The sequence below is a fragment of the Lepidochelys kempii genome, chromosome 1 (assembly GCF_965140265.1).
Source record: "Lepidochelys kempii isolate rLepKem1 chromosome 1, rLepKem1.hap2, whole genome shotgun sequence".
Lineage (NCBI taxonomy): Eukaryota > Metazoa > Chordata > Testudines > Cheloniidae > Lepidochelys > Lepidochelys kempii.
The window spans coordinates 146,793,184-146,809,644 of NC_133256.1; the positions used below are offsets into that span (position 1 = coordinate 146,793,184).

General features: G+C 39.2%; 1 protein-coding gene across 11 annotated transcripts in view; it reads right to left on the minus strand.

The window, feature by feature from the left end:
* Positions 1–16,461, minus strand: part of DMD (dystrophin) — a 1,926,267-nt gene that overhangs the window by 107,947 nt on the left and 1,801,859 nt on the right. Inside the window, exon 63 of one of the 11 annotated variants that reach the window (XM_073357964.1) lies at positions 5,271–5,353. The exons of the other annotated variants lie outside the window; for them this stretch is intronic. Within the exon in view, the coding sequence (XP_073214065.1) occupies positions 5,296–5,353 (58 nt within the window). The 3' untranslated portion in view covers positions 5,271–5,295. Of the gene's footprint in view, positions 1–5,270; positions 5,354–16,461 lie in introns of those variants that run through there. 11 annotated transcript variants of the gene reach the window in all.

The following is a 16,461-nucleotide window of genomic DNA, read 5'->3' on the forward strand; positions in this document are numbered from 1 at the left end:
CTACGTCTTTTTAAGACAGAGGCTTTGTTGGCATTAAAGGAAAAAACAATCCCAAATCCAAACCACCGTGAGACTGTTGGGTTTTTTTAAGTGATATCACACCTCTGGGTTTTGATTAAAGGAAAATAGCAGAGTCATAGTTTTAAAAATATTTAAATGTATACAGATGCAGCTAAGCACCTACTACATACCTTTGAATATTGGGCCAGAGTCCCTGGAGATCATCACCGTAGTAGAAAGGGGATGGTTAAAGTATAGCAGGGAGTCTAATTCAGCCCACTGCCAATTTAACCTTTGAATCAGAGCATAAGTTCATGAACTGCTGCTCTACCCCTTGGCTTGAAGTGGTTTCCATTATATACAGGATTTACAGTTTGGTTCAATGGCTCTCAGCACCGCCACTGTAAAAATTATTCCAACAATATGGATTAGAGGTTCACAATGAAATGCTCAAACTTAATTAACTGGAGGCCACTGTAATCTGCTCCCTTTTTTGCTTTGGCAAATAAGGTGCATCTCACAAGCACCTGGAAGGTTCCCTGTTGTGCAAAATTTGGATACCCCTGCTTTCACTAGGGAAAGTATATTAAGTATTTTATCATATCTGCAATTACATTATAAAGTACGTGAGCATAACATACTAAAAAGAAAAGGAGTACTTGTGGCACCTTAGAGACTAACAAATTTATTTAGTCTCTAAGGTGCCACAAGTACTCCTTTTCTTTTTGCGAATACAGACTAACACCGCTGCTACTCTGAAACATAACATATTAAAGTATATGTAGTACTTTATCACTGATTCATAACTACTGCCAAGTGGATAAACCAGCTTCAAAGATTATAATAAAGACATAAAGATCAAGTACTTAGGAAATCATCTCTGGCAGCTTACTTGGGAATACCTATAATACCTGTGGGGAAGGCAGAGATCTGTTGTCATTCTCTTCTATGCCTCCTTTTTCACATCTATATTTAAATTATCATCTCAAGCTTGAAGTCAGATGTTTCCTCTGAACTTTATGAAGTGCTTAAAAGTCTTTACATTCTCCAGCCCTGCTTAAGATGCAACACCTTGGAACATTAAGGGATTTAAAAAAAAAAATTGGCTCTTTAACATTTGGAAGATAATGGTATGTAAACCCCCCCCACTAAACTTTGGATCAAATTTTGAAATGGGCCTTAGCATAGCACTTGTGTTGCAGGTGCCATTCCTACCATTTAGAGTTCTAATTACTTTATTGGTAGGTGCAAGCAGGTAGTTAGACCTCTAAACTCCAGCCACAATGGAACCTTTTTTTAACATGCAATCTTTTAATTTTTGTTCTTATACATGTCACAAGCATTTCAAATCATGGGAGCTGAGAGTCTCTTCTCACGCTAGTTTTACAGCGGTTTAACTCAATTGACTATTATGGAGTTATTCTTTATTTGCAGTGGTGTGGTACTGAGTGGACAATCAAGCCCTGGGATCCTCGTGATTATGTAGTTTTCTAGACCTTCAACGACTATGCACTTTTGGTGTCGTCACACAAAGGGGCTGTCTTAAGTCAGTCAAAGAGCCCCTATTTCACGTGGAGAACAGGAGGACACATATCTACAAGCAAGAAGAATTCTTCTCACACACAGCTCCACATATATTCCAGTGATGACAGCACAGATTAAATAAACACAAAATTTGGTGTTTCCAGCTGATGACTTCATTTTAAACTCATGATATTTAGTGTTTGCTTTAAGGATTCAGCTCCTGGAGTTATCTAATAAAAAAAAATGTCTAGCCCATGTGGTTTTGGAGAAACACTTGAAAATATGAACCTTAATGTCTCAAAAACCAGAGTGCTAATACAGGGTCAAAACTTATTATTTTTAAATCTCATGATGTTTAAGACATTTGGCATGATTTTTGAGCACTTACGATTAGCAATACTTCCACATTGTGTGCTTTGGTAAATAGGATGGAGAATTTAATTATCTATGCAGACATAAATTGCCACACATATCTTGATCCAAAGCCCACTGAAGTCAGTGGCCTATTCCATTGACTTTAGTGGGCTTTGGATTAGACCAAAAGGTGTATTAGATATATTAAATCAGAGGAGAATGAGGTGGAACAAAGAAATATACTAAATCAAGTATACAGCCAACAATCCCACCCTCTTCCATTTTTATGTGGGCGTTAGGGAGATCTCTTTCTCTCTCTCATATTTCAACCTATTATAAACACAACTTCTTTAAAAAAAAAAGTGAAGTTTAGTATCTTCGTTGGGATAAACTTCACACTTCATTAAATGCACAGAACAGTTGCCTGTTTAATTCAAAAGAAGTCAGAGTACCTTTAGCCTGAAGCCTACAGTTTTACATAAAAAGTAAGCAATACCTTCCTTTGTGAAGAAGTATAGTATGTGGCACTGATAGGGTTGGTACAGTCTTTCCATTTTTACAATTTAGTGGCTCTTCAGCTCTCTGGTCCACCTTAACAGCAGCTTGATACTGCCATTTATCACATTTTGTCTTCCTTTCCCATAACAGAGTGCCAAGTAATAGGAATTTTAAAAACTACTGAAATTCTGATACTTTGCACAATCTTCTTTCTCCTTCAGTTACAAATAAAGCATTGTATTCAATTAGACTCTCAGCAGGTGAAAACCCCAATTAGTGAATTCATTCTGTTGGCTTTTTTTCTACCTTACACCCACACACACAGGTTTTTTGGGTTTTTTTATAACGTTAAAGGGGAATTTTGATTTGTTTCTCAATTCAGAAGCAAATTAACCTGTGATCCCCCCCCACCCCAATCAAACTATTACCTACTGACTGACAAGTGGAAAACATAAAGGTTGAAAGATTAAGGTCTATTGACTGCCGAAAAAAATCCATTTATGTGGTTTTGATTGTTTTTTGCAAATCCATAAAAGTTTTTAGCTGTTCTGGTCTTCCTAAAAATTCATTTTTCTTCTCACTGAAAACTAGCAATGCCAGTACAATCCAAAACTGGTAAATGCCTGCCCCCTGCATGAAGAAATTTTTAAAAGGTTATACTCATATGGAGTAACTACTTATAAAGGATAGCTCAGTGGTTTGAGCATTGGCCTACTAAACCCAGAGTTGTGAGCTCAATCCTTGAGGGGGCCATTTAGGGATGGGGGCAAAAATTGGGGATTAGTCCTGCTTTGAGCAGGGGGTTGGACTAGATGACCTCCTGATATCCCTTCCAACCCTGATAGTCTATGATTCCTAAAAAGATTATATTTAATTTGTAGTTAAGACAATGACTACCTTTGGCCTTTTTCAAGTGAAGAATATCTGCATTTTACATTTATTTTTTAAATGTCACTTATTTGTTGAAGGAAATTCTTCTCCATGTAGTGAGTGAATGAGAGAAATATTTTTTATTTCAGTCTGAGGAGAGTTCTAATTATTTTCCCACAGTGATTTAGTTCAACAGGTTTTAAGAGTCAATTTATGCACTTAAGAATTTACACTGTGACTTCATCAGGATTGGGAAACTAATTGTTAGGAACCGGGGAATTGCCATATTGGACCAGACCTATGGGCCATTTAGTCCAGTATCTTGTTTCTGACATTTACTAGCACTAGATGTTCCCAAAGAAGGTACATGAAACCTCACAGCAGGCAGATGTGGGATAATCTGCCTCCAATAAAAATCTCATCCTACTCCCTAACAGTTAGAGATTTATTGTTCTGAATCACTTTTGAAAATTGATGATAAAAGAGTTTGTTACATGGTTGTACTGTTCAATATAAACAGGCATACATTTTTTAAAAAGGGTAATAGAATCTGCTCCTTTTGTAAGCCTGTTTCTTTTCCTGTGGCGACAGGGCCATGATTTGTACAAATAATATAGTAAAATAATAATAAATATTATAGTTATATATTATACCTAGCTCTGAAATACTGCTTTTCATCTGTAGATCTTAATGTGCTCTCTCAGGAAGAGAAGTATCACTATTCCCATTTTACAGATGGGGAAAACCTAAACACATATAGGTGATGTGACTTCCCTGAGGTCACCAGCAGGCTAGAAGATAACTCATATCTCAAGAGTCTAAATCCAGTGCTCTCTCCACTAAATTAGAAACTTAAAGGAACTTTTTTTTAGTGCTGATGGATGTAAAGATAGGACATTTTCTTATTAACTAAATAAGTCTCGTTTGCATAGTTCTAGGAAGCATGTAGTCTTGTTTGCAAGTGTGGTTCTTCCATTCCTCAATTAACTGAGTAGTGGATTAGCAAGGGCTTGCCCTGCATAAGAACACATTGTGGTGCACTCTTGTCAGGCTGGCTAATCCGTTACGCTATTTGAGCTGATTTTCTTTTAGTGTGTAAATAAATACTGAGAATCACTCTGGATGGCATCGTGGCACACTCCTGGATCATCTATGAGAGATGTGTGCCAAAGACCAATACCTGCAGGATTTAGCTGTCCTTATTTTCCTCTCTTCCCCTACAGCTCTCTTCAGCATGATCTCTTTTCTGGATAATACACTACTTTTTGCTGTTTGCTTCACTGCCAATGGAAGTACAGTAAAATATTTTTAAACGTCATTAAGGGGAATCATTTCAGTATATTGGAGTAATTTCCCTCAATAATACCTTCTTACTTTACGGAGATTAAAGCTAAAGTCCCATTAAAACATTCATAAACATATACATCAGGAGACTCTATCAGTTATTTATACGGTAGATTAGTTAGGGGAGTGGCAGAATTCCATACATAGGACCAGGTGAAAACCTGACATGTTCATAGTTGCTTCTTATATATAGGTGGACATTGGTTCATGCCACAAAACCATAGCACATCTGACAAGTGGCATACACAAGGGTCACGCTGTAATGATAAACTGAGACACTCTTGGAAGAACTGTGAGGGTTTCATTTTAACAAACACTTTTCTATATAGCTAATGAAAAGGAGCAACTGATTCCACTGAACAGAGCCAGCTATAGAGCACGCATGTGCTGGCCAAAACTTATTTTGCAATAAGAGTTACAATACATGCAACAAACTAATGTGCAAAGCAGAGAGCACTGATGCTTTTGCCATACCAAGGCCTGAGTTTCTTTTGAATGTACAACAACAATACTCCCTCTAGAATTTTTCAAAAAATCCCTTGGGTCTGTATTTGCTTCCGCTGTTGTAGTAGATTAGCCTGACTAAAACTGAAATCCTAGTCGCTCTACAGGACAACATATCGCAGAGTCTTGGATGCAGCATGTGTGTGTCTGTGCCACACCACATTCCACACTGTTGAACAAGGAGGCCGGATAGGGGTTCTGTCATTTTAGAAACCTTTGATGCACACATGAATTTTGTCCTGTTGAAGTCTTGGGAAACCTGAGTTGGAAAAGGGGAAAGTGTTCTGTAACTGATGCAACAATCCTGACAATTTACACTGGCAGAGTGGTTGTTCACTCCATTTCCAGGGATGATACCTGAAACAGGAGCAGAACCTGCACTGTAGTTTTTGGAACTAATTAAATCAAATGCGTCACTGGGGTAGCACACCCAGACGCCACAGGAATAAGGGACTGCTGACATAAGCATCGATAACTCTCCTCCTAGGGTGACCAGATGTCCTGATTTTATAGGGACAGTCCCGATTTTTGGATCTTTTTCTTTTATAGGCTCCTATTACCCCCCACCCCATCGCAATTTTTCACATTTGTTGTCTGGTCACCCTACTCCTACCCCTTCCAGACCATGAAAGAGGACAGTTTCAAAATATGGAATAATTTCTACCTTTAGGGACAGAGATGAATGGAAACAGCAATAGTCACAACAGTGGAGAGGTCAAGGAAGTAAAATGTTGACAAAACATTGGATAAAATAAAATCATTAAAAAAATTGAAGGAAGATTATTGTGATTATTTGAAAAGCAAAACAAAAAACAAAAAACAAAACAAACTTCTAATAAGCAAAATTACATGCTAACATTTGCAATCTATGAATCAGAGGTGAAAAATAATAATTATGCCATAGTCAATTCTTGGTTTGAGGAATTTGTGTTAGCAAAATGAACGGTTATCCCTTCGTTGACTTAGATTGAGAAATAAATGGAGCCTAATAAGGATAAATTAAACAACAAAACAAGCAAGTTACACTCCTTACTTTTCTCTGCATGCCCAGTTAGAAATAAATAACTGTTTTCCCTGCTGAGAGATTAAAATGAACAGCACTTTACAATCTCTCTTGCTCACTCATTCTCTCTTTTCACTCCACAATCTCTCTTCCTATGCACACAGTTTTGTTTTGGTTTTTTTTTGGTACACAAAAGCTGACTTCCCAAATCATTAACCTCTCTACTGTCTCCTATCAGTGTATTAATCTCCTCTAAAGCTAGGAACTCTGCATCTGGCATTCCGACTTCACTCAGTGCTCAGGGAATTTGATTCTGGCTACTGATCATTATGCAGGCTTGGGAATGCATGCCACTAACAAGCAGCCCTCTGTTCAAAAGGCTTCCAAAGTTCTTAAGGAGGAAGCATTCCTTTCCTTGCTTTTATCTAATTTATTTCTGTTTTGCAATCCATAAAAAATATATTTGACCCTGTCTGTAGCATAACATTTATTTCTGAATAAAACAATACAAACAAAAAAGGGTTTTTGACAGTTACCAAAGACATTTTCCAAAAATGTCTCAGGCAAATAATATACTGAAGAGAAAATATTCTACATGAATAAAAGCCAGGTAGATTAAGATGAAACTTTGCATGCTGGGACCTAAAGATGGCAAGGCTCTACCTATGTATTAAAGATGGCAGCGTGCTGTCCTCAATAAGGCCACTGAGTGAGCAAAGTTTGGGCAATTTGGAATGAATGCACACATTTTTGTCAGGTTTCAGAGTAACAGCCGTGTTAGTCTGTATTCGCAAAAAGAAAAGGAGGACTTGTGGCACCTTAGAGACTAACCAATTTATTAGAGCATAAGCTTTCGTGAGCTACAGCTCACTTCATTTTTGTGTAACTTGTCTCTTAAAGAGTGTTGTCTTGTGCATCTTTGTAACTTTTGTCACCTTGAAGTATTGTTCTGCTCTGAAAAATGGCATCATGGAATTCAATATTTATTGCCTTTCAATGGCCCCTTTTGTATTTATATGTCTATGTATGGTCCCCATGATGATACCTGTTACAGCAGCTTGCAATTAATTGAGGAAATTATCCTTGCAACACTACTTGAGGTAGGGACAGAGGTGAAAGTAAGCCGGTATGGTCCAGTATGGCGTACCGGCAAGAGCCAGTACACAGCTGACTGTACCAGCAGGGGGAAGCTTCCCCAGGCCGACAATTTAAAAGGGCCCTGGGCTCCCGGCAGCAGCCAGAGCCCCAGGCCCTTTAAATTGCCACCGGAGGCCCATGGTAGCAGTAGCAGTAGCAGTGGCCGGGAGCCCCAGGGCTCCAGCAGCGATTTAAAGGGCCCGGGGTTCCCAGCAGCGGCTGGAGCCCCTGGCCCTGTAAATCACCACCAGATCCCTGCTGCTGGAGCCCTGGGGTAGTGGCAGCAACAGCGGCTGGGAGCCCCAAACCCTTTAAATTGCTGCCGGAGCCTCAGGGCTCCCGGCTGCCGCTACTGCTACCCTGGGGCTCCGGTGGCAATTTAAAGGGCCCAGGGCTCTGGCTGCGGTAGCAGTGGCTGGGAGCCCTGGGCCCTTTAAATCACTGCCAGAGCCCTAGGGCTCCCAGCCTCTGCCTCTACCCTGGGGCTCTGGCAGTGGGGCTCTGGCGGTGATTTAAAGGGCCACGGGCTCCGGCTCCTGCCGGGAGCCCCGGGCCCTTTTAAATTACTAGCCTGGGGAAGCTGCCCCCTGGGGTAGTGGTGGCGGCTGGGAGCCCCGGGGCTCCGGCGGTCAATCAAAGGCCCCTGGCCCTTTAAATCACCACCAGAGCCCCAGGGCTCCCGGCCACCACCGCCGCTACCATGGAGCTCTGGAGGCAATTTAAAGGGCTTGGGGCTCCAGCTGGGCTTTATATAAATATTTTGTTAAAATCCAGAAGAAAATGCTAAGAAGCAATGCTTAAATGTCTTCTCATTACTGTAGTTAGTTAACAGAATTGAATAGTCATAAATATATATTTGCAATGTTTAAGAAGTTTGGATTCAACCAAATACATCTCAAAACACAATACATCTCAATAAATTTAACTTTCAGTTAACACCATAAATCAATTCAATTCTCTAACTTTCCACTGAAGGTCAAGTTGCACCTCACTAGATGTGCAAAGCAAGGCAAGGTGAAGATCTTCTTTCACATCTCTTGGTCAACTTAGCACTGTAAAAACTAGAGATGAAAATTGGAGCATGCCCCATTCATACATATCAAAGTAGGACCCTTAGTATATAAGACCTTGATGTAAGTGGATGACATTTTAATGACTACTAGAAATCTACCAGAATCTATCCTTAAATTTCTAGAACTGTCAACACCATTGGTGGCTTTGCAGACTATAAAATCTGCTAAGGATCAAAACATATGTTCCTTTCCACACTGAACACTTCCTTTTAAATAATCAAACAGACCAAAAGCTTCTTCTTGACCTTTAAAAACTCTCTTCTGTGAATGCCAGTTCAATCTTAAAATAAACTACACAGATCTAAAATCCTATGGATCCATAAAGGTGTTCTTTATGGGCCACATCAACATTCTCACCTCCCCTATTTCTGTTGTTCCCCTGGAGCACATCACTGGACATTTCAGCTCAGTTTTTCTTTTCACCCCATAAACCAGATCTTCAACAGCTTTATCTAACTTGGTAAACAGTGAAGTCTTCAACAGAAAATACGTATGCCAGGGCTAAACAGAGGTCTGAATGTAGCAGCTATTAATCTTTATCATCTTTTTTACCATGCGTCACTATGCCAGATGGTATACAAATGTTCAGAGTAATTATCCCTCTATTTATCAATCACAAGAAATATCATTACTCCATATTGCTGTCTTTCTAAGTTACCTACTCCTCAAAAGAAAAAAAAAGATGTTTATTTCACAGCACCCCCACTTTGGGATAACAGTCTTTTACACTGGCAAACTTACCCTAACAAACATTGGGAATCTCATGACATCTATTGTGTAGGAGAAATGCCCACAGCAAATAAACTGAGCTTTCCCAAAGTGAAAAAAGAAATATCAATTAGACTTGTACCTCCCATTTTAGTAAATATTACAGCAATTCCTATCCTCAATCTTAAAATACAAAGAAATCCACTTGTCACATTTAGAAGATATGGGGCCAGATAATCAACTGGTTAAAATCATTATGTTTCCACTGGTGTCAATGGTGCTACTCCCATTTAGACCAGATAAGGATCTGATTCATCTTTGGAACCAAATTTCATTTTGCAGGCAGTTACCACAAATTCATTCAATATCATTATACTAATCTGCATCAGTCCAAAGGAAATGCAGGGAAGACACTAAGCTTACCTGGCCCAATAAAATCTGGGTTCAAACACGCCGCATATGATTATCTTTCTATTGTATTAATGAAACTTATTTTTGCTTTATGTGCATCGCATTCTTTGTCAGTCTGATACTGTATCTCAAGACTGTATTTTTTGTTTACAATAGTTTTATTACTGCACTTGTACCTATTTTCTTTCCCTAAAAATATGTAATCATTATTTTGCAAATTACAGTCCCTGCACCCAAGAATATAAAATGTAAGACAATTTCTACTTGTTCTAATTCTTTTTAAAGTTATGTATTGGAGAAATTAATTTATTAAGGACAAAGTATTTTGCAAAGCTTTCCTTAATTGGGACATGACTGCAGTTACGGTACTTTTGCCTGAGTAGACTGAACAGGGGATAAAGGACTGGACCCTGAATAGTCAATAGTCTAGCAATCAATATATTTATATATCTTAATCAAAACTCTTCAGAGAATTTATTTTTAGTAGTTTCTCAAAACTAATTAATTATGCAGTCGTATTAGAACATTGACAATTTAGGAGCTGGGAGAAGTGAAATATATTTCTTGTTTGTGGAGCTTGCTACCTTGATTGATAATCTTCCAGTATCCAGAACTGAATATGATAGTGTTTTAGATTCTATGCCATATTATTCTTCTGACAATTTGTTTAGTAAACATTACTTTTAAATGTAGTTAACATTTATTCTAAAACAGTTTAAGAGAACCAAATACAATAAAAATGATCATTTGGTGATGATGGTGCACTCGGCTGTGTCACAGATGGAGAAAGTAATTGTGTTTGATAGCTATTTCCATGTTAATGTTGTATGTTAAAGTATTAAAAAATGTGCCAGTAATTTGGAGAAAACAAATAAGGCCAATTTGACTAAATCTATATGGATGCTATTTAATACCATAATATAGTTTACAGAATGGCTAAAGGAGTTCTGCTTTCCAAACTGACTTTTGTAGTGGCTGTTTATCTGTCACAGAAGAAAGTCAGTGGTTTTGCACCAGGGCAAAAACGAACAAACGAAAACAAAAACCTCAAACCTCCCCCGCAAATCACCTCTTTATAAGGGCTTTTTTGTTCAATTATATATGATCAAGTTAAAGAAACTAAAAATGAGTACGTTACCTCTCCCACCTTGTCTCTCTAATATCCTGTGACCAACATGGCTACAACAACACTGCATATTGACATCAATGGCATTTAAGCATGTGTTTAAGTGTTTTGCTGAGTTGGGACTTAATCTCCGTGCACCGTGCCCAGCAACCCTTGGCCTTTCTGGCAAGCCTATCAAGAGAAGTAGCAATTGATGACAATTGTGATTTTTTTTCTGAGATGTGGACACCTGTCCAGTAAGGGGCTGGATTGAGATCACGTATTCATATTACATAGCCAATAAAGAGCATTTGGATCATAATTTTTTTTTGGCCACTACTACCCTGGTCTGGCTGTGAAACAATCACCTTGGATTGAAAGCTCTGCATCAAGCTCCTCATCTATCCAGTTCAGCAAGAAAAATACATTTAAACCAATCTTTCCCCTACAAACTCCTTTCTCATATAGGTGATTGGGCCTGATTCTCCTTTCGATTACACCAGGGTGAAATAAGGCTAACTTCACTGAAGTCAATGGAATTTCACTAGAAATTGAGAGTAGTGCAGTGTAAAACACATGAGAGTAGAATCAGAATTTAAAGAGCCCTTAATCATCTTTTTATTGGCAAAAGAAGTTCTTGACCTTTTATTGTTTTAAGCACACTGAAGCATCAGAAATCAGTGTTCAATAATCAATCACCCTGTCCCAAAGTAATGACTCTGGCTCCTTATGCTCCACAAAGAAAAAGTTTAGACACATTTAAAAATTACGGTGGCTCTTGCAAGGATGGGAAGGGAGAAAAGTTGGGGTAAACAGCATAATAAACACCAGCCAACTGTCTACTGGTAGGTGTGCTGAAATAAATAAATGATCAAAAATAATCCAATTAAAAACAAAACAAAACAGGAAGATCAGGATCAGTGTTTGAAAAACAAATCAATCTCAGCAAAACAAGCAATATGAAAGCAGCCAGGTGATTAAAATGCAGAAACTTATTTATTATACATTAGTTAGATCAAAGCTTCTCAGTAATAACAAGACATTGATCTGAGGTTGCCACCTGTCCGGTTTCACTTGCAGCTGGAATCTACCAGGTGAAGCCATGTAAACGGTTGTCAATGGAAATTCCACTTGTGAGAAGTTTTTGTTAAAATGTGAAACTTTTCTCTTGTGTTTCACATATCATTCACCAATGCAACTACCACTGTCTCAGCACAAATTAGACTGGATCCCTGAGGTGGGTTTCCAAAAGAGAAGATTAAAGGTAAATCCCACTTGCTGAAGATACTATGACAATGTGGGTAGTATAAGAACCTGAAGAGAAAAGAATAGCAGGCACTTTAGAATAGTATATTTTGGGGCTTTGCTTTTGGGATCAAACACATTTAGGTTTGCAATAGGCAGAGCTAAGGGCGGGGGGGGGGCTGAGGGGGGGCGACATACAGATGATAATGCCCATACATACATGCCCAGGGAGAGTGTGTCCAAGGGACCGAAAAAATCCATTGCTTGGTTTTATAATTGGGGCAGAGGTTTATGTTCAGGAAAACAGTAGGGGACATGGCTATATATCTAATGTCTTCCATTAGCAGATTTTCCAAAAAGAGAAAAAAAATATGTATATATAAAAATGTGTGTTTTGGTGATGATCTAGTAAAAGGAAAACTGAAGGGAGAAAGAGAAATTTATATACTGCAACTAAGCAAGCCTCTTAGATTAGATTGTCTCTCAGTCTTTCTGAACTAATGAACCTGCTGTCATCTCACGATACAGACTTGGACATGATAGTGTCAGTGCAACAGTGAGAGGCTCTGAAGGCTTGTATATACAAACTGAGTTTGCGGCAAGCTAGTGTGCAAATCTACTTCACACTAACAAGCTTGCCAGTTAGCTTTCCACACTGTTACTTGTCTGTGGCAGTCAGTGAGCAGGTCTGGCCACAGCTCCCCACACTAGTCTCTACATTGTGGGTCTTTAGCATGTACCTGGCTCCCCATTCTTCATTTTCTCACTTGTCCTAGCATTGTGTGCCTCAGACGTGCACTGCCTGTGTCAGCTCCCCAGCACACAAACTTGATGCACACTAATTGTCCGTGTGGACCGTGCTGCCTATGCTAAAAGTTCTGTAGTGAAATTTGATCGACCCTGCTTCAAAACGGGAGTGAACTAAAGCCCACTAAGGAACTTTTAGTGCATAGCGACAGGCTAGCGCAAGGTAGATTTACACCCCAGCGTGCTGTGAACTAATTGTTCATTCACACAGGCCCTAAGGCTCCCATGACTTTAAATGAATAGTTGAAGGAGACACACTCATACGCAAGCTGTGAGAGCAAAAAGGAGAATTAGTTGAGGTGCTCCAAAGTGATCTCTTCTATATTAGAAAAAAGAGGGGAAAAAAAGGTTAATTTGGTTTAATATTGCCTTATTCGAGAAAGATGTAAAAGCTGCCTAGTATTGGAGAGTGTGGACACCGAAGAGGGAGGGGAATTTTTTGGAAGTGTGTACATGTGTTCATATGAAATTGAGCAAAATGTATTTAGAATTACAGTGTGGAATTATCTCCCAGGGGAGTGGCGGGAGTCCCACCATTTGAATAATTTAAAACCAGATTGAGCAGAGTACAAGAGTATAACATGTAGCACACCCTGCAATGGCTGGGTAAAGGATATGGTCTGAGAGAGATTTTCCTCTGCTTATTTCTGGAATGGTGAACAAATCTACAAAAGCAAAGCTATACAAAGGGTTTTGCACTTGGCTTGCTCTAGTGACTACAAACAGAGACTCATGTTTTGCCAACAGCAAATGCTTACTCAACATGCTTTTGGCACTAATGTGAAAAACCATGGTAGAAAAGAGAAGACAGTGAGTGCCAGACTCTCATCTCATTTACACTGCTGTAAATCAGGAGCAACTTCACTGAAGTCAATGAGGGTAGATTCCTTGGACCAGTCAAGCAGCTTATGGCACAAGAACTACCACCTTCTACTCTCCTGACCCTGGAATTCACTGGGACTGAACTGGTCCTGGTGTAACTTAGAGCAGCCCAAGGACTGCTCCACCAGCTTGAGATTATTGGAATATACTCCACTCTGGCCATTTACACTGCTACAATCCACAAAAAGACCTGGCGCGGGGGCATGCATAGAGAATGGAGTGAGTCACATACAGCCAGATTTACATCAGGGGACTCTCTTGCTGCCCTGATCCCTTTTGTGTCACTGCAGTTAAATTTGTGTAAAACCATTAAGAAAGGAGAATCAGGCTCTCAGGCTTCGACACGAGATGAAACACCACCCATATTACCCTTGCTTCCATATGGAATCTGGTGTTGGTGTACCAGGACACATACTGTGTGTTGCTTAATAAAAACTTAGACAGAAACCTCAGCAGTGGTAATATAGTTGTGAAGCATTTCAAATTGTTTTGCCTGGGCCACCCTGATAATAAAAAAAGGAAATTAAGTTTGAGATAGTAACTTCAGTTAACAGGCAGTAATTTAAAAAATAAAGCTGAATGCAATTATGGTAAGAAAAACAACCTCTTGGTGTTTCACATCTATCTCTCCATCCAAAACTTATGTCAAATAGCTCAGTTCTGATGTCAAAATCATTTTTTTAACTACTAGTGTCACAAGTGCAACTCAGTTTTTGAAAACTGTGCTGAGCTTTTTCAGTTTCATAAATCATCACCAATAAAAAAATTAAAGTTTTTGGGATCAGAATTTTGTCTGTAATTTTGATGATGATGCCTGAAGCAGACTAAACTACAGGAATACAACTTGCTCTTTTGCAACTACTTCCTACTGACCAATGGTCTTAGTGGTAGGAACCTGTTTTTGTAGGTATTAGTTGGAAGGCATCAGGTATGGACAGCATGAACCATACTGTAACAGATACATCAATTCCCTGCAATATCTTTGGGAGATCTTATTGAATTAAGTTTAAATAGCTTTGAAGTCCATTGTAATATAAATATAAAGTTTATGTATTAGTATGGATATGTAACTTCTCTAGTGGGGAGACATGGCCTGCGTAAACCCTGGGAACCGCAATGAGCTTTAAAGGACTATTTTAAACAACGTGCCAGAAAAGAAGGAGCTTTGGGGATGAACATTAAGTGGGTTTCCTAAGAAATACTTGTGGGGAGGGGAATGCAAATTCCCACCCCCAGACCCAACCTTTTGAAGCTATACTCTGAGGAGAGAACCTATTTTCTGCTGATTACCTGTTTCTGGAATCCAAAGATCAAAGGCCCCAGCTGTATAAAGAAGAGACTCTGATACTCTTGGGCATGCTTGTTCTGCACTAATAGCTGTTGTGAACTTGTAACTGCAAAAAAACCTTTTGTGGGGTTTGAAGGACAGATCACCTGCCAGAGCCCTTGTTGGATTTGAGGGGTGATCTCCAGTAATCTCATTAGCATGGGTGTATGTTCTTTTATTGTTTCAATGTTTTAGCTGTAGTGCTTTTACCTTAAGAATAAAGATGCTTGCTTAGAAGGAGCTACATGGTAACTTATAACGGTGTGAAATTACACATTTATAGCCTCTGAGGAGAAATCAAAGTGCAGATGCTGGCTGTTTTCACCATCTGGCTTGCTGGGGAACTCTCAGGGTGGGCAGGAAACTGTGCAGTCTCGAAGATGTCTGATCAGGAAGAGAGAGATGCAGGTCTTGGCCCGAGAGAGATGTAAGTCAGCGATACTTCAGAAATGGAAATGCCCCTTTTTAAATTTGATAACTTTAAGTCTCAGCACTGAAAAGAACTATGAAAGATATTCAGATTTAGGGTGAGGCTTAATTTTATAGGACAGTAAGCATTAAACTGTTTAATTTTCATGAGCACTGAATTATGGCTTCAGTGAAAGTTATTCTGTTATTAAGACACTTCATTGCACGAATGAAAATATCTGGGCAGATCAACTGAGAAAATGCTGCAAAATATCATGTTTCAGCAAGGGACAAGGGAATATGAAGGGGAAGAAAAGAACAGTTTTAGATGTTTAGAAAACACCTGACAAGGAATAAAAAGGGAAACAAGTCAACTGAGCTGATAAATTAACTTGACCTAACAAAAAGGTGCTTGTGTAAAAGAAGAAAAATAAATGGCTGAACAAATGTAGCATATAAAGAAGTTTCAGAACCTCAATCAATAGCCACACCATCCTCTCCTGCTTCATAACACGCCAGGTGCTGAATCAAAAATGCCCTTACAGCTGCTCCACTTTGGGCAGCATTCTTGAGGACACAGTAGCAATTTTCCCTAAGTTACCTATCCAACAATATCATTTCTCATATTCTTCCAACTATACAAGTTTGGTGGCTGGAAAAAAATAATTAGCATGAGTGGTAGAGCAAGTACTCACAAGACAATCTTTGCATTAAAATGTGGTCCAGACTACGAAAATGTTTAAGAACCCCTGGTTTAATGTATTTTACACCCCTCCCCTTTGAAAAACAAGCAGTTTTTAGTAGTTAAAGTATCTCTTATGCAAAACTTTGCGAAGTAGGATATTGTTGGAAGGTAACAGGTGACTGTTCCTGTGGAAAACTAAAGCAGAGACTGAGAAAATAGGATTGAAAAAACATTGTTCTCTTTGTTATTACTTCTGATCAGACACACATATTACATTAGAATAGCAATTTTGTCTAATTTCCCTCCCGAAAAATGACTTGCCATCTGTGGGCCAAACTGTGCTCCTGCTGTAGTGGCTGAGTGCATTTTGCTTGAACAAGGCAGGTGCAGGCAAAATACCTGAGGGAGCACTGAGGGGATATGCTCTTTATTATGTAGTACTCTTTCTGAAGGTGCGGAATGTGCTCCCCCAGGTACCAAATGCTAGCAGGGAAGCAAGGCCTGCCCCCAGCCCAGTGAAATACAGTAGGGGAAATCCTGCCTGCCTTATCTCCCTTTCCTACTCATGCAAGACAA